Below are 24,972 nucleotides of genomic sequence, written 5' to 3'. Positions count from 1 at the left end.
ACAATGCCTTTCATGCTTCAGGTGGTGATGATTCGTGTAGGTGGAGGTGGATGTGGTTTAATTGATGGTGGTGATAGAGAGTTTATTGTAATGGGTGTGTTGATCGAAGAGGTAAGAGATGATGGTTGTTGGTTTATTGAGGGTAGTGGTTAGTCAATTGGGATTGTGGGTGTTGGTTGGTTATGTGCAACAGGTGGTGAAATTTGATTTTGCCACTGATGTATAAGGTAGGGGTGAAGGTCGTCATCTAGGAATTGATAAGAGTGAGGTGAAGGGGAGTGTATCTTAGTGAAGTGAAATTGAGTTTCATCAAAGATAACATGCCTCGAAATTATTAATTTTCTATTAGAAAAATCAAAACATTTATAACCTTTATGATTCGGCGGATAACCCAAGAAGACACACAAAGTAGAGTGGGGTTGTAACTTATGAATGGTAGATGACGAGAATAATGGATAACATAAACAACCAAAGACTCTGAGATGTGTGTAGGTGGGATCACGATGATACATGAGTTGTGTTGGTGACTGATTATGAAGTGTTTTACAGGGAATAATATTTAACAGGTAAGTTACCATGTGGAGAGCATGATGCCAAAACGAGGGGGAACAGAAGAGTGAGCTAGCAAAATGCGTATCATATTATTAATGGTTCTTATTTTGCATTCCGCTTTCCCATTTTATGAGGATGTGTGGGGACAAGAGAAACGAAAAACTAGACCATGATTAATGCAATATTTTTGAAAAAGCTCATTATTATATTCATCGACATTGTCACAATGAAATGTTTTGACTTTTTGCAAAAATTGAGTTTGAATGAGTTGAGTAAGTGACTTGAATGTTTCAAACACATGAGATTTTATACTAATAGGAAAAGTCCACAAGAAGTTTATAAAATCATCTAAGAATAAGACATAATATTTATGACCAGCAGAACTTAAAATTGGAGACGTCCATAAATCACTATGTAAAATGTCAAAAGGCATCAAAGTCGTAGTTTGAGAATAAAAAAAATGGCAATTTAACCTGTTTTCCTAAAACACAATAGTCACAAACGACAGAAGAATTAAAAGATTCACAATATATGAACTTATTTTTGCGAAGGGAATTCAAAACAGACACGCCAGGATGACCAAGACGACTATGCCAAAGACTGGATGTGAGACTGGAAAAAGTGGGAGGAGTGGTAACTGGATAAAGATCTCCACGACTGTCATATCTGAGAAGGGTGATCCCCGTCTGAAAATTAGAGACAGTAAAACCAAAAGGATCAAAGGAAACATAAACATTGTTGTCTCACACAAATTAAATTTTTAATAATTTTCGGGGCATGTAGGACATGGTTAAGGTGAAGTGGTTGGTGAGATGTGGTTATTTGTGTGTGTCTGGTGCCGTGAATTGGAATTCCATGGCCACTGCCTACAATGACTTTCTGATTTGAATTACTTACTGGAAAATAAGACGAGATATTACCTTGTGATGCGGTTGTGTATGATGTTGCGCCTGTGTCCATGTACCACTGATTGTCAGGAGTGTGGAGTGACATGGTGTACATTACGGTCTCAATGTTTGTCGGTGTCTGAGATGAGGTAGATGTTGCATACACTTGAGGACGCTGTCCTAGAATGCCTGGCTTTTTAGGAGGACCGGGAGGGCGTGTCCACTGAGAGGTGGGATATGGATACGGTGGCATAGTCCATGATGGTGGAGTCCAACCCCATGGTTGCCATGTTGGGTACTATTGTTGGTGTAAGCCCTAGAGGCCAATACTTTTGGTACTTGTATCAAATTGTTTATTAATAAAAGGCTTTTTCTTTATTATGTTTGCTTAATAAAGTCCCTGGAATAGATAGTCCGTTTAATGTATCAAGTGTGACTTAATCATGAGATCACATTAAACATAAGGACACTATTCTTAAAGTATCTGTAGTCGAGCTTTATTGTGAAATGGGATAACATTAAAGCATGAAGACTATTATGTTTATAGACTGATGATCACATCTCATGGATCATGGATAAGGAGTTATCAAGTCTCAAACATAGGTATGAATTTTAAGAGTAATATTTATACTGGATTGACCCACTATGAGAATACTATATAGAATGTTATGCAAAGTGTCATAAGTTATTCTCGTGGTGATAATGGTGTATACCACCCTTCGACCTGAAACCACTATGGACCCTAGATGTAGAGTCGAGTGCCTTATTGCTGATCAAACATTATCCGTAACTGGATGACCATAAAGACAGTTGATGGGTACTCCATGAAGCATGCTAAGGGACATGAGTGACCTGGATGGAATTTGCCCATCCTGCGTAACAGGATAAATGTCTATGGGCCCAATATTGATCTGGACAAGGATGACACGGTCTATGCCTTGTGTTCAATATAGACATAAGGGCAAAAGGGTAATTATACACATAATTATTATCACAGAAGGATTTGTCAGATCACATGACATTTTCGTGTCTTGGGTAGCAGTGATGTGTTGCTAGATACCGCTCACTGTTTATTATGTTAAATACGTGATTTAATATAATTGTCAATGCCGTGAAAACCTATAGGGTCACACACAAAGAACGGATTGATGAGAGATAGAGTAATTAAGGAATACTGTAATGTATGGTGCCCTTAAGTGAATTATAGAACATCGTAAGGTACAATGTACTTAAGTAGAATACGAAATATGATAAGGTACCACGCGCTTAAGTGATTTTGGCATATTATAAGATATGGGCCATATACACTTGAGTGGGCTTTTTAGCTTGCAGCCCACACAAGTGGTTCTATAAATAGAACCCTTGTGTAGAAGCATTGTCACACTTGCAATTTTGTTTTTCTCTCTCTCACACTCAAAGCCTTCATTCGTAGCAGCTAGCACTGAGATTGAAGAAATTTGTTCGTGTGGATTAAGTAGAGGCGTTGTCATCATTCAACGTTTGTGATCGCCACAAGAGGTAACGATTCTATCACTGATCATGCCCATTCGTAAGGATCATTAAAGGAGAAATTTTAATGTCTGTTGTGTTTTGGATCGCCCTTCTCCTTCAGGTGTGTCCACTGAGAGGTGGGATATGGATACGGTGGCATAGTCCATGGTGGTGGAGTCCAACCCCAGGGTTTCTAGGTTGGGTATTATTGTTGTTGTTGCCAAGAAGGAGTGAACCAAGGTGAGGGAGTGCTGGGAGCTCCAGACTGAGGTGCATTGCGGTTACCACGTCCCCCTCCGCAACCCTGGTTTCCACAGGAGCGAGAACGGTTGTCGGGGCGGCGGTTGTCACGCTGAGAGGTGTCTTCAGTAGGTTTTGACTAAGTGGTGTGCATAGCAGCATGAGAGCTTGTGTTTGCCATCTTATCCATAACGGTTTATTCCAAAGTGAGCATGTAACGAGCCTGATAGAATGTCGGAAGAGGGTTGCTCTGGCGAATCAAAGTAGCAACACTGCGGTAAGCTTCTGGGAGACCAGAGATCAGTTGAAGGACCAGACGATGATTGTTGACAGGGGAGCTGACATTTCTCAACTGATCATAAAACATCTTAAGACGCTGAGAGTAAGCTGAGACATTGGGAAAATCCTCCATACGAGTGTTAGAAAACTCTTTCTAAAGAGTGACAGCTCGAGCATTTTGGTTGTCCTGAAAAACATCTTCCAAGCGATTTCATGCTTCCATTGCAGTGGAGTTGGGTTCTAGAATAGTGGTCAGCAAATCGATAGGAATAGTTGAATAAATCCACTGAAGAACGGTGGCATCAAGAGTGGACAATTTGTCATGGTTGGCGTCAATAATGGCTGGTGGCTCTTTTCTGATAGATGGAACGATGTGATGCAGAACTCGATGTGAGCGAGCATGGATGCGGAAAAGCTCAACCCAGATACCATATTGATCTTTTTCCATCTCAAGAATAATAGGAATGTGGTTCCTAATATTGGAGACGGCAAGAGCGGGAAGAAACTCCGATTTGGAACCTCGAAACGTGGTGTTCTTGGGCTGGCCGGAATCACCAGTATCAACAGATTTATGGGTATCGACTTCACTGTGTTCTGAATGGTCTGATTCAGACATGGATGCAGATGCGACGACAGCGGCGCGAACAGAGACGGAAGGCGAGAGAATAGGGTGGTTCTTGTGTTCGGTGACGGCGGTACAAAGTACGGTAGTCCTGTTGTGGTGGCAGACTTCAAGGAGGGAGAAGAAGCATACGGCGACAGACTGTAATGAGGGAAAAGAAGAAACGCGTTTCTGCGTTTGCTTTTTTATTTTATTTTTTGTTTTTTTATTTTAGAGAGAGGGATCGGTTATGATTGATACCATGTATGATAATTATGACTAATTATAACAAAATATTCTATTCTAAGTTCATACTTAAACCCTTTAAAAGTATAAAAAAATGTATTTCAAAAGAACAATTAAATATTAATGGATTCTAGACACATCATTTTATCCTAAAGACAAATACCATCTATCATTGCTTGGGTTTTAAGATGTCATTTCTACCAAGATGAAATACTCAAATGCTTTGCTTATATGGTGTTTTAGAATGAAAACAAATGTAATTTAGTATTTAGAGAGGTGACGTTATTTGTTGAAATCTCCAAAATTATTATCTCAAGGTAATTGTGGTTGATCGGGACAATTATTTGATGAATGTTATTGACAAAGTTTTTCCAATGTCTACTATCACATTTCCAAAAATTTGACATCAAGTTGTAAGTTATATGTCAAAGTCAAATATTTAGTATCTAAGGATGAGAAAAAGATCAAACGAAATAAAGTATGGAAAATTGTAATGACTAAATGAGAACATATACTAGATTTTGACTTGGAGGAAACATATATTTGGCCTATTCATTTGTTCAAAATTGTAGGGTACAAAATTGATCAAATTTGTGGAATATGTGGAAGGTACAATATTGGAATTGGTGAAAGAGAATTTGCTTAGATACTGGTAGATTAAAAAAAGTCTCTCGCAAACATCATGAATGATATATGCAAAAATTAGGAATCAATTTACAGTATGATACATGTGCATCATATTGAGATTCAAGATTTATTTTAGAAGAACATCGTCATTCTATGAAAACAAGAATTTAATAAAAAAAGGTGTTATAGTCTCAATTGGTTGAAAAACTTTCTAAAAATGCTTTACATTAAATGGAAAATGAAGAAATATGTTATGATCTCAATTTCTTGGAAATACAACTACTAATTGGTTGAAAACCTTTCTTAAAATGTTTTACATTTATGGTATAGATAAATACAATTTTTTCCTTAACTATGGCAACATACAAATTGTCATGTGCAAATTTTTCCTTAACTATGGCAACATACACATCTTTTATGATGTTAGATTCATGTTATGGGATAATCTCTTATGGATGAGATGATATGCATGATTTGATGCTAGAGAGAAGTAACATGATTGATGCATAAGGATGATTTATACAATGATTTGGGATTTCCAAAAATGCCTTTATGGTTGGCCATGGGTGTTTAATACTAAGAAGTATTTTTTGCAACAATGCTTATTATCAAAAGGTTATAGGATGTTGTGCTAGCATGGTCTCTCGACACTCATGTTGAGTCCAATGGTTGTTGATATACGAAAGGGTTTTCTTGATAAGCTTTAAGATATGGAGAGAACTTGCCCTTCTATAGCGTATCTTACCGCAGTCTGTTGGGTTATTGTCGAAGTTTGCCTCAAGAGGAGTTTTGAAGCAGCTTTGCCATACCATGACCTTAAGATGACTTGCCCCAGTATTCTGAACTTTGAAGCAATATGCCCCTGATTAACTAATTCTTTGAGCAATTTTCCTTTGATCAAGATCATTGTGTTGAGGAGTGTATGAAGCAGTCACCTCATGCTCAATTCCATTATCCTTACAGAACTTTTTGAACTCTGTAGAGTTATACTCACCTACACCATCAGTTTTTCGAATTTACAGCTTCTGACCACTCTAATTCTCAGCCTTGATTCTGAATTTCTTAAATTCAGCAAACACCTCGTGTTTGAACTTTATAAGGAATACCTACATAATCCTTGTGAACTCATCAACAAATAACAAAAATTATTTATTTCTTCCAAGTGAAGGTAGTGAAAATGATCCACACACATCAGAATGCACCACACCGAGTGCATGTTTTGCTCTTGGAGGCATTTCAGATGCAAATTGTAGTCTTGGTTGCTTCCCTCTCATGCGCATATTGCATGACTTCTCTGCCTTCTTAATTGTAGGAATTCCATGTACCAACTTTTTTGAATTCAAATGTTTTAAGCTTCTGAAGTTCAAACGACCAAATCTTTTGTGCCATAACTCACTTTCCTTCACAACACTTGTTGCACTAAGGCGTTCAGAGCCTGCAGTTTTAATATTCATTTTGAATGTTATATTCCTTTACTGTTATGACTTCATAATCAGCTTCTGATTACAGTCATATAGCTTCAAAAGATTGTCTTTCATGGTAATTGAAAATCCTTTCTCAATTAATTGTCCTACACTCATCAAATTGCTTTCCATGCCAAAAACATATCACGCATTCTGAACTAATATTATTTTACCATTATTTAGAAATACTCTGACATTTCCCATACTTCAATATTGAGGTATTAATCATCAGCACATCTGGTCTTTGTCCTCTTTCTAGAGTCAAAATCAACCAGCCATTTCTTATTTCCAATAAGATGATTTAAGTGGTCATTGTCCATATACCACCAATCTACTAAATATGCATCATCAGATTTAGAAGCCCTTGATAGCACACATTCATCATCAGAATCCCCTCTGGCTATGTTTGCTTCTTCTTCCTTCCTTTCCTTGTTTGACCAACAATCAGCAACAAAATGACCTAACTTCTTACAGCAGTAGTACTGAACTTTCCTATTGTCATACTTCTCCTTCCCCTTCTGAGCACTCTTCTACCATTCAGAAGTTGAGGTTTCTGACTTCTGAACACCATCAGAACTTTTCCTGGCTTATGACCAAGTCTGCTTCTGATATTTCTTACTAGAAGCTGCTTTCAGATCCTGCTTCTCTACCTCAATTTCAGAGTCTCTCTCAGTCAGACGCAACTTTTGTGCCTCTAGACTGCTTAGAAGATCTTCAATTATCATGGTGCTAAGATCCTTAGAATGTTCAATTGCTACTACAATGTAATCAAACTGAGGAGTAAGAGATCTAAGTACCTTTTCAATGATTCTCATCAAAGAGAGTTTCTCCACACGACTTCATCTTATTTGTGATCAGAATTACTTTGGAGATATAGTCAGGTATCTTCTCATTATTCTTCATACAGAGATTCTCATACTTCTTACGTAGAGACTGGAACTTCACCTTCTTCACTAATGCATGATCTCCATAGCACCGTACCAGTGTGTCCCACACAACCTTCTTCATCATCGAATGTGCGATTTTCTCAAACACGTTCACATCCATACACAGATGGATGTAGAATATTGTCTTCTGATCCTTCTTCCTCAGATCATGTTGAGCATTCCTCTGTGCATCTGTTTCCTTTGCTGGAAGTGAAACCGTAACGTAACCATCGTTGATGAAATAAAGAACATCTTGAGCGCCAAAGAACACATGCATCTGAATCATCCACTAATTCCAGTTCTTGAAATCGAACACTAGAAGCTTAATACTTAGATTACCGTTTTCGATCATCTTCAACCTTGTGCAATTCACTCAGATCTCACCAAACACCAGTGTTTCCTAATTCCGCATAATCGAGAGACGTGATTCTGTTACGATTCTGATAAAACATTTAACACGAATTCAAGAAACAAAATCAATCACACAATGCTTCACCGTTCACTCGTGTTTCCCTGTGGATCTGAATCAGAGCTCTAGATATCAATTGTTGATGCACAAAGTGAAGAAGATGAAGATGAAGATGAGATAGAATAACAAACTTTTATTATTCTTACGAAACGGTTGCAACAAATGGTTACGCATTGCCAGTGCACACTTATTTATATATACAAACAATAATGTCACGTATGCAAAATGTTAACCTACATTATCTAGGTTAAATTTAACAAAACTACTACTACTACTACTACTGAATATGAATTATTTCTAACAACTTTGTCTTTGTCTCACAAAAGCTCTTTCTCCTTTCAACTATAGGTATTGTTTAAAATAGATCCACTCTCCCTTTATTAATATTAAACCTAATATTATATTTTAATTTTTTCACCTTGGCCTCAACTTATTCTTAATTTTATCTCATTCCCTTATTTTTTCATTATTCTTATTTTTCACTCCAATCTTATAACCCACTATTTTCTATTATTTTTAATAATTAAATTAACTAAAGTTCTAATTAATTTCTACCACTCTTTCTAACTCTCACCAACATACCCATTAATACCACATACCACATATATTCATCGAATAATAGTAAAAAGCATATTAAAACACTCAAATAATAAAATAAAATACAGTTAAATAAAATAATTGAATTGAATTGAATTCTTACTAATGACCTACATAAAAGATTTTACCCCTAGAAAACTATTTACAATTACATATTTCTAATGTCTTTTAATCTTTGAAAAATCCTTAGGCAACTGGTCATTCCTAAGACGTTTTTAAAAAAATTTAAAAGATTCTACCCTTGATAAAATTAGTGTTTTATTTTTTATTTTAAGACTAAAATAAAAGAATTTAATTTAAATACACTGACAACAACGTAAAATGATTTTACACAATAAATTAATCATAGATGTTGGATGTTATTAATAATTTGATTTTTATTTTAATCATCTATAAAGTAATAAAATAATACAAAAATGATGGTGATGAGTTGTTAGTGTAAAACTTTTTACAATGACAGTCTATAGTAATTAATCTCAATTAGAATTAATTAATATGCATCGACAATATAAAAATATTTTACACGGTCAATTAATCATAATCGTTAAATTTTAACATGTGTTTGACTTTTTCTTTAATCACATTCTATACTAATTAATCTCTGCAAATTATAACGACTAATAAATATTTAACATATACTTTTAATTATGATTAATATTATTTATTTTAAATTTAAATATATATATTTTTTCTTTTAATATATACTATGTTTTGATTATAGGCCTTATGATTTTAATATAGCTTTTAGTCCATGCAAAGATATCATTTTATTTTAAAATTAATCATGTAAAATACCTATAATTGTATATCAATTAAATTTTAATTTGTATTTCATGTAGTTGTATACGAGTGGTTTAGCTTTAGAAAAATAATGCTCCATTATATTTAAGCATTCTCAAAATAACTACTAGAAACAACAACAAAATATTAAGAATGAAATTAAATTGCAAATTTCCATTGTCGCACTTCACTATTTTCCATTCTGAAATCTAAAGCGTTTATTTATTTTTTTAGTTATACTTAATAGTAACAGTGAGGGTGGTTTGTTATTAATATATTAAAAAAATATTTAAAAAAGAAACAGAAAACGAACTTTGGCTACATGTTAAACATTTAAAAGATAATCCTTATGGGCGAGAAAAAATAGGAGAGTTTGTTGTTAATTATTTGAATATCTCATCATTATAAATAATATGATTGGTAGTGTCAAATTATGAACCTAATTAAACCATTATCACGTCTTCTCTCCCTCTTTGTTTCTTTTCAAAACTCAATGAATAATATCAAATCAAACAAGGCTTGTGCATCATGCAAACTTCAAAGAAGAAAGTGTCTAAAAGATTGTCTTTTAGCTCCTCATTTTCCAGCCGATAAACCAGAAACATTCGCCAATGCTCATCGATTGTATGGTGTTTCTAACATGGTGAGGATTCTAGAGAATATTCCAGAAGAGATGAGACAGATAGCAATGAGAACAATTATTTATGAATCAAATGTCCGCTTCATGTTTCCAGTTCATGGATGTCTTGGTGTTATTAAGGAATGTTGTGATATGATAAGTGAGGCTTTTAAAGAGTTATGTCAAGTAAAAGAGTTACTACATTATTGTAAGGTAAATCATTTACAACAACTAAATCTTTCCTCTTTGCTACCTTCTACAAGTTCTCAAAATCCAAATCTTCAACCACATGTTCCAATGGATTGTCCTTTGAGAGCTTCTACTAATTCTCATGTTTCTAATATTCCAATATTTAACAATGTTGGTAATGTTTCTGATTATTGGAATGATATCATTCCAAGTGATGTTAACAATATTCCGACTAATACAAATTTGAATATAAATTCAAATGAAGCAATAAGGGTTGCACAATTGAATGAAGAACTTTCCGATAATAAAGAATCTGATCTTCATGGTGGTGGTGTTGATACAAATACTAGTGTGAAAGTTGATTTGGAGGAAAAGGAAACACCGTTTAATGTTGATGATTTCTTCATTCCAGATTCTGATATTGATAAGTTTTATTAGGACGATGAACATTCAATTATAGGAAAAAAAAACTCATCTCACAGGTAATAAATTTATGATTTCATTACTCTTTTTAATCATTCCAATAATTTTATTTTATTTTTTAATGGAGAGGCCAAATATAAATAGTGAATTTTGTGATGAATGTGCGAGGAAAAAACAAAGCAATGTTGGATGGAAGATGTAATATTTGTTACAATTGATACGCCATTGATGCTTTGTTGAAGAGAAATAGGTTTTTCTGGTCATGGAAGTGATGCTTCTCCAAAAGAAAAGAAGCTGTGAATTTGAGAATTAGCACAATGGCATGTTTTAGTAGAAAATTATTTGATTTAATTTGTTATTAACTAGATTTTTTTTATATGTTTATGTTATTTTGTATTGATACATTTGTACTAGTTTTGATATTATTATTTGAGTTTTGTTTGGCGTATTTGAACTTTTTTTTTTTACACATGAACATTTTAATATGAGATTAATTAGTATGCTCGGTAAGTTTAAAAAGATTTACACTCTTAATTAATCATCATCACCAGTTTGCATTACTTTATAGATTTTTAAAATAAAAGTCAAACATATTTCAATATCCAACGTCTAAGATTAATTGACGGTGTAAAATCCTTTTAATTCTTTTAATATGAGATTAATTAATATGTACTGTCAGTGTAAAAAGATTTACTCCGTCAATTCATCACCATCACTCGTTTGCATTATTTTATAGATTTTTACAATAAAAGTCAAACATATTTCAATATCCAACGTCTAGGATTAACTGACGGTGTAAAATCCTTTTACACTGTCAGCGTATTTCAATTAAAGCATTTTAATATGAGACTAATTATTATGTATTGTCTGTGACACTGTCAATTCATCACCATCACCCGTTTGCACTATCAATTCATCACCATCACCCGTTTGCATTACTTTATAGATTTTTAAAATAAAAGTTAAACATATTTCAATATCCAACGTCTAGGATTAACTTACTGTGTAAAATCCTTTTATCCTGTCAGTGTATTTTAATTAAATCCTTTTAATATGAGATTAATTAGTATGTATTGTCAGTGTAAAAAGATTTACACTGTCGATTCATCATCATCATCTGTTTGCATTACTTTATAGATTTTTATAATAAGTCAAACATATTTCAATATCCAACGTTTAGAATTAACTGACGGTGTAAATTCCTTTTACAGTATCAGTGTATTTCAATTAAATTCTTTTAATATGAGATTAATTAGTATATACTGTGAGTGTAAAAAGATTTACACGGTCAATTTATCACCATCACCTGTTTGCATTACTTTATAGATTTTTAAAATAAAAGTCAAACATATTTCAATATTCAATTATATTTTTTTACGATTAAATGATTTTAGTTGTTCAATCAAAAAACTGATTTTATTTATATTAAATTTTAAAATTACTAATATATCTTTTAATATTGATATGCAAGCCTATATTATAGCCGTTTTCCAAAAAAGTTATCTTATATTTCATTTATTTAAAAAAACAATATATATTTAAATTTATTTTTAAAAAACAATATATATTTAAATTTATATAAAAAAACAATAAATGTCCCTCTTTTCTACGATAACTATTTAAATTTGTAATTTTATTTTCTTTGTTTATACTTTTAATTTTAAATAACCACTATATATTTTTTTTAAATTATATTAATTCATTTAGGAAAAATTAGAGAGACTATGCATTTTTAAGGACAAACTTTAAAAGCAGTTCCATAGATAATCCATTTAAAACACCGTACTTAAATTAATTTTTTCCATGTCATCTATTTTAATTTTAATCAATTTGAAGATTAAAGCATAAATCTTTTAAGGGATTAATTACTATGCATTGTCAGTGTAAAAAGATTTACACTGTCGATTCATCATCAGCACCCGTTTGAATTCTTTTATAGGTTTTTAAAATAAAAGTCAAACTTATTTCAATATCCAATGACTAAGATTAACTGACGGTGTAAAATTTACACGGTTAGTGTATTTCAATTAAATCCATCTTTTAAATACCAATATTGATATGCAAGCCTACATTTTAGCTGTTTTTCAAAAAAGTTATCTTATATTTAATTTATTTATAAAAAACAACACATTTAATTTTATAAAAAAAACAATTGTCCCTCTCTTTTACAATAACTATTTAAATTTATAATTTTATTTTCTTCGCTCATACTTTTAATTTTAAATAACCACTATATATATATTTTAAATTATATTAATGCATTTAGGAAAAATTAGAGAGACTATCTGCATTTTTAAGGACAAACCTTAAACGCAGTTCCATAGATAATCCATTTAAAACACTGTACTTAAATTAATTTATTCCATGTCATCTCTTTTAATTTTAATCAAATTCACATTGAAGAATAAAGCATAAATCTTTCACAATTGTTCGTTGAATGTGCAGTTAATAGCAACAATATAAATATGGAAAGCTTTTTATTGCTTGGTATCTAGTTTGCTTCCGTGGTGGTTGGGTTAGTTGGTCTTATTTGGTTAAGGGCTTTGTGCTCTTTTAAGGGGGTTGGTGTTTTGTAAGGATTGATGATTGTCTTGTTTTTGCCATGATTTCTTTGTATGTGTACTTTGTCTTATTAAAATAATTTCATATTGTTAATTATTTTTAGTATATGTTCTTTACATTATTTAATATATAATGTGATATAATTTGTTTGTGGTTACCTCTATCGGACAAGAATGAGAAACCTACACAGTCGATAAAGTCTTTCTCTAATTAATCTGGTGATTCGTAATTTCCATCGGTAAAAAAGTTTATATATAACATCAAATGCATGTATTTAATCGATTTTTCCAAACTAAAACAGATATAATTAACAATAAATAACATTTTCAATTTCATTTTAAACTTTTATTTAACTGAATCATTGTTAATGCATATGCATAGGAAACTTTATGTGTTATGGTAGCTTCTGCGTTGAAATTTGCTATTTCAAAATAGGGATGGTTCTTATATTTATATTACATTTTAGGGTTAAATATAATATACCCTTGCAATATTAACGAGTTTCGGGTCAATCACACAACAATCAATCACAAAATACAATTTATGTATGCAATGCACTACTCGACTCTACTCTAATACACATGGTACCAAGTTTTGAAAGTTCAGAGTTATGTTATCGTGGGCATCCACTCATCAGGTTACATCTCTGAAATTGACTACACGTCTAAATCTCAATACTATATTAGACACGTTATGATCACAAAAATAGATCACGACTCACCTATCTCCAATATACATAATGCATGCAATGCAACAACACACAAATGCACAAAGGTATCACTTCCACCACAACTTCACAACTCATAACTAGTCACAACACTAAACCAATGACTCGAAATTGGTAACAACACTAAAGCAATAACCTCAACATCATTATTGCCAATATAAGACCATAAAAAATTATAGGTTCCCTCTCATGACCAATACCACCAATTAAACAACAACATAATAATGTGAATCATAAGGCTACATCAATTACAATTTCAATTTGAATACGCAAACATATCAATCATTAGAACACAATCATAACAATTGATCTCTTTCTAAATCATCATTAATCATACACACATAATTAAACTCGTAGGACATCAACAAAGGATAACACTATGTGTTAGCTTTCCAACGCTTCGAACCGCACCTCAAACGGAGTCACGGAACTCAAGTTATGATAACAACAATATTTTGAACAAAATATAACTAAATGGTTCCCGTTGAGTACAACGGATGTGAGAGGTGCTAATACATTCCCCTCGCATAACTGACTTTCGAACCCGATTTTGATTGTGACAACCATTTTCTTTTACTTTGAGGGATTTATCGATATATTTCCTTTCCTTTTGGATTAAATAAACTTCAATGACGACTCTGTTATTATTTAGAACGTACAAGCACCCGTCATACTTTTTTTCGTCGCGACACCATGGCCGAAAGATTATGTGTCTGTCATAGCCTATTGAGTAGTGGTTTCAAGATGTGATGTTTCTATCTGGGGCTTGGAGACTTGTGAATGATCAATTATGTTACGGTTAACCATGGTATATTGCATGCGTTTGTAGAGAGATGGTACTCAAAGACGTCTTCTTTTTATCTTCCACATGGTGAGATGTCCATCACACTGGAAGATGTCTCATGTTTGTTGCATCTTACTATCAACGGGAGAGTGTTAGACCACGACAAGATTAACATAGATGACACAATTAAGATGATGGAGACCTATTTGGAAGGTGACCTAGGGGATGCCATTATGGAGTTAGAAGCCACTTGGGGGTCTCATGTCAAGTTTCGATTCATTGAGAGGTTGTATACACAACAATTGCATGCGGTAGAGCAGGCCACATGTGACGATGAGTAGGTATTGCAACATAGAGCATACACTCTGAGAGCATACCTATCGTATTTGGTTGGTACGCCCATTTTGTGGACAAAAGTGTCACTTATGTGGATGTTATTTATCTTAGATACTTCGATGATTTGGAGTGAATCCCTGAGTACTACTCGGGGGTCACTTGTTTGGTCTGCCTATACTCCAAGTTATCTGAAGGTTGTATCGGAAGACCAAATAGATGACAAACAACATTACACTATTGACAGTAATATTTTTGCATCTTTTAGTGTTTGTGTGTCATTTTCATAACACTTTTGCTATGCCATTATTAATGATTCATATGTACCATTTCAGGCTTGTATCCTCTCGCACCTCTCATGCATATCCGACTAGCCATGTGCACCGATCTACACTGAGGATATGCCACGTACTTCTGCTAGATTTTGAAATTTCTGATATCTTTCACTGGATTTTTTGAAATTTTTTATTTTTTTTTGAAATTTTTGATTTTTTTTATCATAAATTTTCAAATTTCTGATATAAATACAAGAATTTTTAAAAATACAAAAAATACGTATCAAAAACATTGATTGTACTACAAAAAAAATTATTTTGGATATATTAATAAGAAAAAAAATTTAAAAATAAATAAATTTTGATTGATAAATAATAAAAAAGTCATTTTTAAAAATTTGAAATTATGCAAGAGATAAATGGTATAGCAAGTTAAATCCTCTTAAAACTAAAAGCTATACGAAGTTTGGAACGGTGGTTACCGAATCGACCCACCGTGAAAATTATCCGTATTAATTTTAATTTAAGCACATAGATAGCGATAATTGCAACTTCCCCCCTCACGGCAGAATTGAGAGCATTTGCATTCGGGGTGATATGAGACAGAGCATGTCCACGGCAGCCGTTATACCCAATTGTCTTGCCTTTTACTCCCGTCTTCTTTTCAACCCTCATAAACTCACAACCTTTGTCTTCACACCCTGGAAAAGAACCTGCACCACCCATGTCATTTGCCAAGCTAAAAAGGTATTACCGCTTTTTTAAATTAACTTCATTTAATTTCATATTACTTGATAAAATTCGAACCTTTGAAAGAAAAAAAAAAGCAATTTTTGAATAAATCCTGGTTTAATTGGATTAGGAAAAGTAATTAGGAAGTGTTTGGTGCATAATGTGCTCATTCTTACAATGTTTTTAACTTGAGGTTTGCTCTTGGGCCTTTTGCCATGAGTCTTGCGAATGGCCCAGAACACTATAGCTAGAGTTTTGAATAGCGGTCGTGATTGCGATTCTTAATATTATGGAGAATCACATTCAAATGCTATTGGTATTGCCTCAAAAGCGGCCATGCTATATAGCATGATGAAATAAACATGCACTTACAATGTGTTATTTTGTTTTTTGTTATCTTACAGGAAGAAAAGTTGTTGGTTGTTGGAGGTGGAGCAGCAGGGGTGTATGGAGCAATTCATGCCAAGACTATTGCTCCCCATCTAAATGTCATCATTATTGAGAAGGGAAAGCCTCTTTCCAAGGTGTCTGTGAATGTATCATTATATTCCTTTTGATTGCATGTGGATAGTGTCCTATTGTGTTGTATTCAATGTTGCTGTTTTTCAAATTTCGCATTCTCTCTTGTTTTGTTCTTCTTCTCACAGTTTATTCGCAGGTGAAAATTTCAGGAGGAGGCCGGTGCAATGTGACAAACGGGCATTGTGCTGACAATTTGGTAATCCTACTTTCCTCGTGATGCAAAAAACACATTTGTTTTAGAGAATAATTGCTTTATGAGTCTATACTGTGATAGTGACTCAATGTTTGGAAGATGATCAGTTTGTAGATTTTGGCAGAAAACTATCCAAGAGGTCACAAAGAACTGAGAGGATCTTTCTTTAACGCGCACGGTCCTGAGGATACCATGTCTTGGTTTTCCTCTCATGGGGTGGAACTGAAGGTTGTTCTTTAAAATACATCTCATTACTGTTTCTGTTTCTAGTGTGTGTTTCTGATTGATGATCAAATTCTTATAGATTGAGGATGATGGTAGAGCATTTCCTGTCAGCAACAGCTCTTCTACGGTAATTGATTGTCTCATGTCTGAAGTAAATCAAAGGGGAGGTATGTTGATTTAGCGCCTGTTTCAATTGACTTATTCGAGCTTATATAGTAACATATGTTTTGTGATACCGTTTGTTAGACTTTACCAAAACAACTTATAACATTTTTTAAATTTTTTTATCTTATTTTTTATAAGTTCTTCAAGATAGAACAATTTATAGCATATATGAACATCATTTAAATTTATTTTATCTTTTGCTATAAAAATGGCTTATACAAGCTTATTCATAAGCACTTGTGCTATAAACTGCAAATAAGGTGTTCATCCAAACATGTCCTTAGTAAATAATGCTTTTGACTTCTTGCATCATGTGCATTATGGTTGATGGAAAATTGTGCTTTTAACATTGTTATCAGTATCTTATGATACTTGTGAGTAGTATCTCGATTCAATACAAAACTGAACCGGTCGATATGAATCTCTAGTGTGTATCTATTTTGGATATGAATCTCAATTTAGATCTTGATTCGTTCTAGTGAATCACTACCTAAACTTAGTGTAGACAACCACTTTTTTTGTCAACTTTGTATAGCCAACCACTTTTGTTTTTCCATTCGATTTATAGGTTGATTCTTGAACTATTTGAGGTTCATATGTGATAGACCAACTTATAATTTTGTCATGTCACTTATTTTTACAGTGATGACCTTTCAAATTATTAATGCTGAATTGTTTGTTCCCAATTAGTTTCTATGCAGACCAAAAAAAATGTAACTGCAGTGTCTGTTTCATCCGGTGGGAAATTTCTTCTTGAGATTAAGCAACTTCCAGCTGGTTCTGCTGAACACGTTGAAGTTGATTATCTATTGATTGCTTCTGGAAGTAACCGACAGGTTGTGGTCTGTAATTGATTTGAATTAAAATTCATGGATTAGATGTTTAAATCAGTTTCTGTCTGTCACAGGGTTATGAACTTGCATCTCAGCTTGGCCATTCGATCGTAGAGCCAATGCCGAGCTTGTTTACATTCAAAATTGAAGACTTGCGTTTGAGGGAGTTGTCTGGGGTTAAGTATCAATCTTTGAAACTCTTGCATTCTAATTTGAAGAAACTTTCAAGTTATAGTCTTTTTCTAGACCTTTTTCTATAGTTTTTTTGTGAAAGCGTGTACGTCTGTACTTTAGTGTGTTGGTGGAAGTCTCATGTTTTATCGGTGAATGATTGATGAAGGAGTTAAGGAGTTAAAGAGACCAATTTCCTTTTGTTCGGTTGCGACAGCTCAAAAGCCGCTTTTACCAAATTAACAAGTGGTTGCTTATTTCACAGGTTACATTTCCGAAAGTTAAAGTGCGACTAAAATTGGACAGTCTCCAAAAAAATATACCTCAACTTACACAGGTATGTTTATTTTGGTTTCGTCATTCGTACAGATCAAATAATGAAAAAAATGTTTATGATATTTTGAAATTCTACTAGGTCGGTCCGATGTTAGTTACCCACTGGGGACTCAGTGGACCGGCTATTCTTCGTTTGTCTGCTTGGGGTGCTCGCTTTCTGTTTAGTTCAGGTTACAAAGGTAAATGTACCCTCCTTGTGTTTGGAAGCTCTAAAACAATTATGAAATTGATACGAATTCTTCCGTTGAATGAAGGGAGACTTATTGTGGATTTTATACCTGATGTGCATGTCGAGAGTTTGAAGACAATTCTTTCACGTCACAAGCTTCAATTTGCGGTAAATTATAGTTCAGTATGAAGTTGTATCTTGCTAAAAACATTCCTTGCACAATTTGTTACTCTGGTTCAGAAGCTAGCATTAAATTTTAACAGTAAAAGAAAATGATCATAGACTATAACCAATCGTAAACTTCAACTACAATGCCATTCACTTAAAGATTGCGACCGGTTGTGTTTTGCAGAAACAGAAAGTGATCAATTCGTGCCCTCTTGAATTTGGCATAACAAAAAGATTCTGGAGCTACGTATTGGAACGGCAGGTTTTATAAATGCTTCTAATATATTCTAACAAGTCTACATTGTAATAAAGAAGAAAAAATCTTTCGAAACTGTCGACTATTTCATATGCAGGGTTTAAGTGGGGATATCGTATGGGCTTCAATTTCAAATAACTCGTTGATGTCCACCGGTTCGTTGCTAAAGGAATGCGCATTTGAAATTACAGGCAAAGTAAGATTTTCTACTAATCATTCATTCGTTCATTTTCTGAAGTACCATTGATAATAATATAACTGGTTTTCTATTATAATAAAGGGTCCATTTAAAGATGAATTTGTCACTGCTGGTGGTGTTCCCTTATCTGAGGTTCTCTTTTTTTCTTACTATTTCTCCACTTCCGTCTTCTCATTCCATTGATTAGAAATCTCATTCAACTATTTTTTGTTGTTGAAGATTTCACTTAATACAATGAAAAGCAAAATTTGCTCAAATCTGTTCTTTGCTGGAGAGGTAAGTTTTTTTTTTCATTCGGAAAAACACGATAATGAGCCTAACACGTAGGCACCAATAAGAATTTAAGATAATGAAAGTAATGTTTTGTCGGTGTTTGACACTTGTCATGTGTCAGATACTAGACACACCTTCGATACGAAGTGTCGATAACTCTTTGATACGGTGATTGAATTGATCTCTCTTGCAGATACTGAATGTTGACGGGGTAACTGGTGGTTTCAATTTCCAGGTAAAATACATTGTGACTGAAATAATGCAATCTTATTTGACATATGATTGTTAACCCATTATTGTATCTCAATTTCAATTGTTGTCAATAATAAATGAATTTTTTATATTTATTAATTATATTAGATTTTGTATTTTAAATTAAATTATAAATTTATTAATTTTTTAGTAATTTAAACTTATTAATCTATATTAATTTTTTACGTGTGTAAGTATATTATTATTATTGAGAATTAAAATATGATATTTTTAAATAATCAGATTCTATAAAATATTAAATATTAAAAATAAAACATAACTATTTTAGAAAACTTATGAAAACAATTTAAAAATAATGGAAAAAATTGTTTTCATAAATTCTTCCAAACAAATGAATTTTGAATCCTGCTAGGTGCAATCAATCCTTGTATTGGGCCAGTCCATACGGAGCTTTGTTCCGACTTTAAATGGAATCCCTGTTAGTGGACGATGGGATTGGTCATCTTAGATTAGTCGGTCGCAAGATCGGATACCAAGATTTAAAAAAAAACTCTCAAATTTTATATTTTGAGATAAGTTCGGATAAGTCAGTTCAAACAAACTCTTAGGGGTTGTTTGGATTGGTTTATTGGAGCTTATCAAAATAGCTTATGACATTTTTCTTAAACTTTTTTGAGTTTATTTTTATAAGTTATTCAAGATATCATAAGAAAATAACTCAGAGTATATATAAAAACAATTTAAATTTATTTTATTTTTGTTATAAATATAGTTTATACAAACTTATTCATAAGTGTTTATTTTGATAAACACTTGTGCTATAAGCTCTAAATAAACTGATTATCCAACCAGAGTCAAGTCTTATTGATATTTTAGATCATTAGCTTATTTAAAGATAAATTGAATCAGTTATTTAAATACATTCAAATTATTAGGTTCTTACGTTATCAAATGATTCAGACTTAAATCTTGATTTTTTTTTTCTGAATCAAATTTAAATTTGACAAAGGCTAACTCGACCGTGCATTTTCCCTATTTCTAACTTCAATCACTAAATCAACAACTTTATATTCTTTCCTTAGTATTGATATTAGGCTTGTTACTCTATGGACTTTGAACTCCGTTGACTTTAGTAGGAAATTGGATATGAATTTCGTCATAAAAATGTTGATTTGCATATTTTTGATATGTATGAGAAGAGAACTTTAGAATGTTATATGGATTGAAAGGTCAATATTGTTTGCAACTAAATGAAATTTTATGGACCTTAATTTATTGGAATAATTAGAGGGTCCATTTTTTGCATGAACCATTGGTTGATTTCTATTAATTGATTGATGATATAGTGAAGAGTGAAGAGCTTCATCCATTTTTTGTTGTTGTTTGTGTCTACAGAATGCTTGGTCGGGTGGATTTATTGCAGGAACCACTATTGGTGGATTAGCACTTCAAAGTCAAAGCTGATTTGTAACCTTCTAAACGCCTAGTGTTGGAGTTGCATCATGCTTTTTTCTTTCCTTTTTGGGATGTTGAGGAACAAGTATATTTATCTTGTTTTTTTTTTTTTTTTTAACTTTTCTTTTTTTCTTTCCTTTTTTCTAATCATAAGTAGTTTAGTGGATGAGATTTTAGATATGAAAAGTTCTTATTTTTAGTGTTTTTATCAATTACATTAGTTAGTTCATTTACCAAAAGTTTTTCTTAATCTAAAAACAAAAACAATGAATCGAATATTGTTGATTGGTTTGAAAATCCTAACATGTATCTCACCGTATTTTTGAATGTCACGTCCATAAAAGGTTCTGATGCAAGAGACTTGGTGCATGGTGTGATAGATAGGGGCAAGGTATAAGATTATTATTTTGATATTCCAAAGATTATTATGTATTTTGATTTTAATTAATACAGTTACTTTATCTATCAATTATGTATCATAAATATTGTGGCTGTGCATGCATATATAGAGGCAATTTTTTTTCATCCTTATATTTTCTTATAAATTTTTGGTAAAAATTTCTTCAGTTTCGAAAATACATTTTCGGAAGCATCTGTTTTTCATAAAATTGAATATAAGCGAGTGAGTTATCCCAATTATATTTAATTTCGGAGATACATTTTTGAATATATCATATTTTTCATGAAAAATGTTGTTTTTGAATATACATATTCGTAAAGTGTTATATTATATTTTTTTTTATTTTATATGGGATGTATTCAAATAGGCAAACCTAATAGTAATGCATCAATAATATAACAAATATGTAAATGTTAACAATGTCCCTATTGAGAAAAATATTGAATAATAGAAAAACGATTAAAATAAAATTATAAGAATATAAAAATACAAGTAAAAATCAAATCAAATAAAATCAAGAGTCTACAATTTTTTTGGGTTTTTTTCAAAATATGAGAATAGAAAATAGATCAGAGTCAGTTTTCGATTTAGAGTTGATTTTTCAAAAAATCTAGTTTTTTACGCTAGGTTGCGTGAAGGCCAGAAAGCAAGAACGCAAGGGCCATTACGCGGGGATTCAATTCATATGACTCTAATATTGGTTAAAATCGACAAAGTCCCAGAAAATGGCGCCAATTTCAATGAAAAACGTGAAGCAAATTGGGTTATGATTTTTTTGGAGATGCATCTCCGAATTCACCACGTAAATTTTTGGAGATGCATCTCTGAATAATTTTTTTTTTTGAAAAGGGTGGCTACTTAATTTACGAAGGATGGAGGTAATTTAAGTTGCGCCAGGAGATGTATCTCCGAAAATTTCTTATAACACTTTTAGATTTTCAAGGGTGTGAGTCACACCATAAGGGTGAGAAAAGAAATTGTCTTATCTGAATATACATTATCATAATAACTTTTATGGTAGTGTTCATATATTTTGGGGATACCAATCCAATACACCCATCTCATGTCTTACTTGTACACTCAGGCGAAACTCCAAAAATATTTCTAAACTTTAGATTTTAAAGTTTTGATGCATTAAATATACAACAAACTCTCTCTATAACACACCAAAGTAAGTGCTAAAAACAATCAGGATTTTAGAATTCATACGCACTTCAACACGCCACCCTATGCACAACCTCATAACCACGTATTTTGAAAAGTATTCGAATTTCAATATCCAAAATTCCTACAGAGATTAGAATCTAGAAGTTTCTATTTAAGTACTCATGTCTTTTTCTCTCATTTTTCTTTTTCATTTTAGCAAACAGAGTAAAACCAAAGCATACTTTTCTTCCAACATTTTTCAAGCATTCATAGAATTTCTACTCCATTACATTGAATCTTAGTACATCTCTAAAAATTCTACACCACAACATTACTAAATTCGAAGATCAAATAGAGCAAACATTTGGTAAGTTACACATTCCCTTACAATTTTTATTTGACATGCATGCATCACCTAAATAGTTTATAATAGGTGTGACAATGGATTTGCCCTGTCGGGTATGCTCGTTTTGTCAGCACTTTTTCGCGGGACAAGTTTAGATTTTAGGCCTACACTCTCTAATATGTCCTCACCATCCCGCGCTGTTTTTTGGCGGTCTTTTGCAAGTGCAGACGTTAACACAAAATTTGTAATTTTTAAGCTTAAAAGGTGTAATGCCCATGCGGGCCCGCCCCACTTCGGCCTCTCTTTTTTTGCAAGGCGGACCAATGTTTTAAGTCTACACCCATTAACTATGTATGCCCCACCGTGTCATGTTTTTTGTGGGCTTTTGCGGGACGAGCCTATTGTCATTCCCCAATTTTGCCCATTTTTTTAATTTTTCATCTGACCAATGCTTAAATCATTTGCATGTATGGTTACCAAGTTCTCCAATTAGGTCATTCGTTTTAGCATTTCATTCATCGCATTTTGCATAATTCGTCGGTGGGTCAAATGTTCGATAATAATAGATTTAATCAGTTTAAGTGAATTTTTTTAGGCGGATATTATTTGATGATTATTCTGGTTTATTTCCCATATTACTTGTGGTATGGATAGTATCTTTATTTGAGATTCATGGTTATCAGAGGGATTGAAATGATTGTTACTTAATTTGGAAGATTGCTTGAATTCAAAGAAAATGGCAAAGTTGGAATAAAAAGAAGATTTCACTCATTTATTAGAAATTCATGGTACAATGCATATTACTTAAAATACAAATCAAAATAATGGATTGCAATAAAATAGGCTAAAAAACTACATATTTTGGGTACAATTGACTTTTTGGTCAAATGGTTAACTTTTGGTCAAATATTGACTTTTGGTCAAATATTGACTTTTGGTCAAAGATTCACTTTTGGTCAACTATTGACTATTGACTCGATTATGACTCTTGAATTTTCTAGACCTATTCTATAAGCATTTGATCAAAGGATTCATCATTATTCATCGAAAATGACTTATGTCATGATTATGTTATAAATGTAAATTTCCAACAAATTATATCTTCCATCAAACTTCACTTCCATGACTTGTTCTTCACTTTTCAATGTTGCTTCAAGTTCATTCTTCCACTACAATGCTCACTTTTCTACAAAGAAAATTGGGATCAAGTTAGTCTCCATGAATCATAAGTGTAAGTCATCAAAAAGCAATCAAAAAGTCATGAAGAACTCAAGAAAACTTTGGAAAATTCGGCACTATGTAGTGATTTCAACACTTGTTTTTTCAACATTTTCCAACCTTGACTCATGTCAAAAAGTCAGAATTTGATCTATAATTTACACCATTTAAAAGTGATTCTTTTCAACACATAATCACTTCTCAAAAGCACTTAAAGTCATGGGATAATTCGCCAAAAATTCATGGCAAAAGTGGCAAAAAATCAAAGGCAAAAACATTAAAAAATTTCAAGTTTCATGTGTAATCACTGATGACCTTTTGTCTTACATTTCAACTTGGTACTTTTTCAAAAGTCAAACATCATTTGTCTCTAACTATTTATGCAATTACAATCATTCAATTACACAATTAACCCTTAACTACCCTAACTACCAAACTAACACAAATCTTACCAAACAAACACAATTCCAACTTCCATTTTTCAATCAAATTTCCATTCAATTCTAACCAATCTTAACAATCAGTCTAAGGATTGAAAATAGTGATACTCAACTAAGGCTTAAATTAATTTTCAACCGTTGATAAACCTCTTACTTGGATCACAATCCAAATATGCTTATTCATTTACAAAACTTATATAAACATGTCACTTTCACAATTTTGGACATAACTCGTGGGAACTAACATAACTCATATTAACTAATATTAACCATTATTTTTCCATCATTTTTCTCTCAAGTTCTATCATAATTCTCTATTTTCTTCACTCTTTCTCCATCACCAAAGTTCATATTCATCACCATCTATAACTTCATATTGAAGTTCTAAATTTGGTGGAACTTAGCCACAATCCAATTTCAACAAATCATCAATTGAATTTCA

At 32.6% G+C, this 24,972-nt stretch overlaps 2 protein-coding genes across 2 annotated transcripts; both read left to right on the top strand.

The window, feature by feature from the left end:
• Positions 1–9,798: 9,798 nt before the first annotated feature.
• LOC127096067 (LOB domain-containing protein 27) lies at positions 9,799–10,404 on the top strand. Its single transcript, XM_051034690.1, has one exon. The coding sequence runs from the start codon at positions 9,799–9,801 to the stop codon at positions 10,402–10,404; it is 606 nt and encodes a 201-aa protein (XP_050890647.1).
• Positions 10,405–15,518: 5,114 nt separating this feature from the next.
• Positions 15,519–21,192, top strand: LOC127122553 (uncharacterized). The gene is made up of 16 exons (XM_051052872.1): positions 15,519–15,817; positions 16,207–16,326; positions 16,461–16,520; positions 16,632–16,745; positions 16,822–16,909; positions 17,598–17,743; positions 17,815–17,916; positions 18,177–18,248; positions 18,327–18,426; positions 18,502–18,584; positions 18,769–18,846; positions 18,938–19,036; positions 19,121–19,171; positions 19,259–19,315; positions 19,506–19,547; positions 20,921–21,192. Exons 1-16 carry the CDS (start codon positions 15,668–15,670, stop codon positions 20,987–20,989), a joined length of 1,431 nt encoding a protein of 476 aa, XP_050908829.1. The 5' UTR covers positions 15,519–15,667; the 3' UTR covers positions 20,990–21,192.
• The last annotated feature ends 3,780 nt before the right edge of the window (positions 21,193–24,972 follow it).

This window comes from Lathyrus oleraceus, chromosome 1 (genome assembly GCF_024323335.1).
Source record: "Lathyrus oleraceus cultivar Zhongwan6 chromosome 1, CAAS_Psat_ZW6_1.0, whole genome shotgun sequence".
In the NCBI taxonomy this organism is placed as follows: domain Eukaryota; kingdom Viridiplantae; phylum Streptophyta; class Magnoliopsida; order Fabales; family Fabaceae; genus Lathyrus; species Lathyrus oleraceus.
Note: the sequence above shows the minus strand (reverse complement) of the source record. Positions and strands in the feature narration are given on the sequence as shown.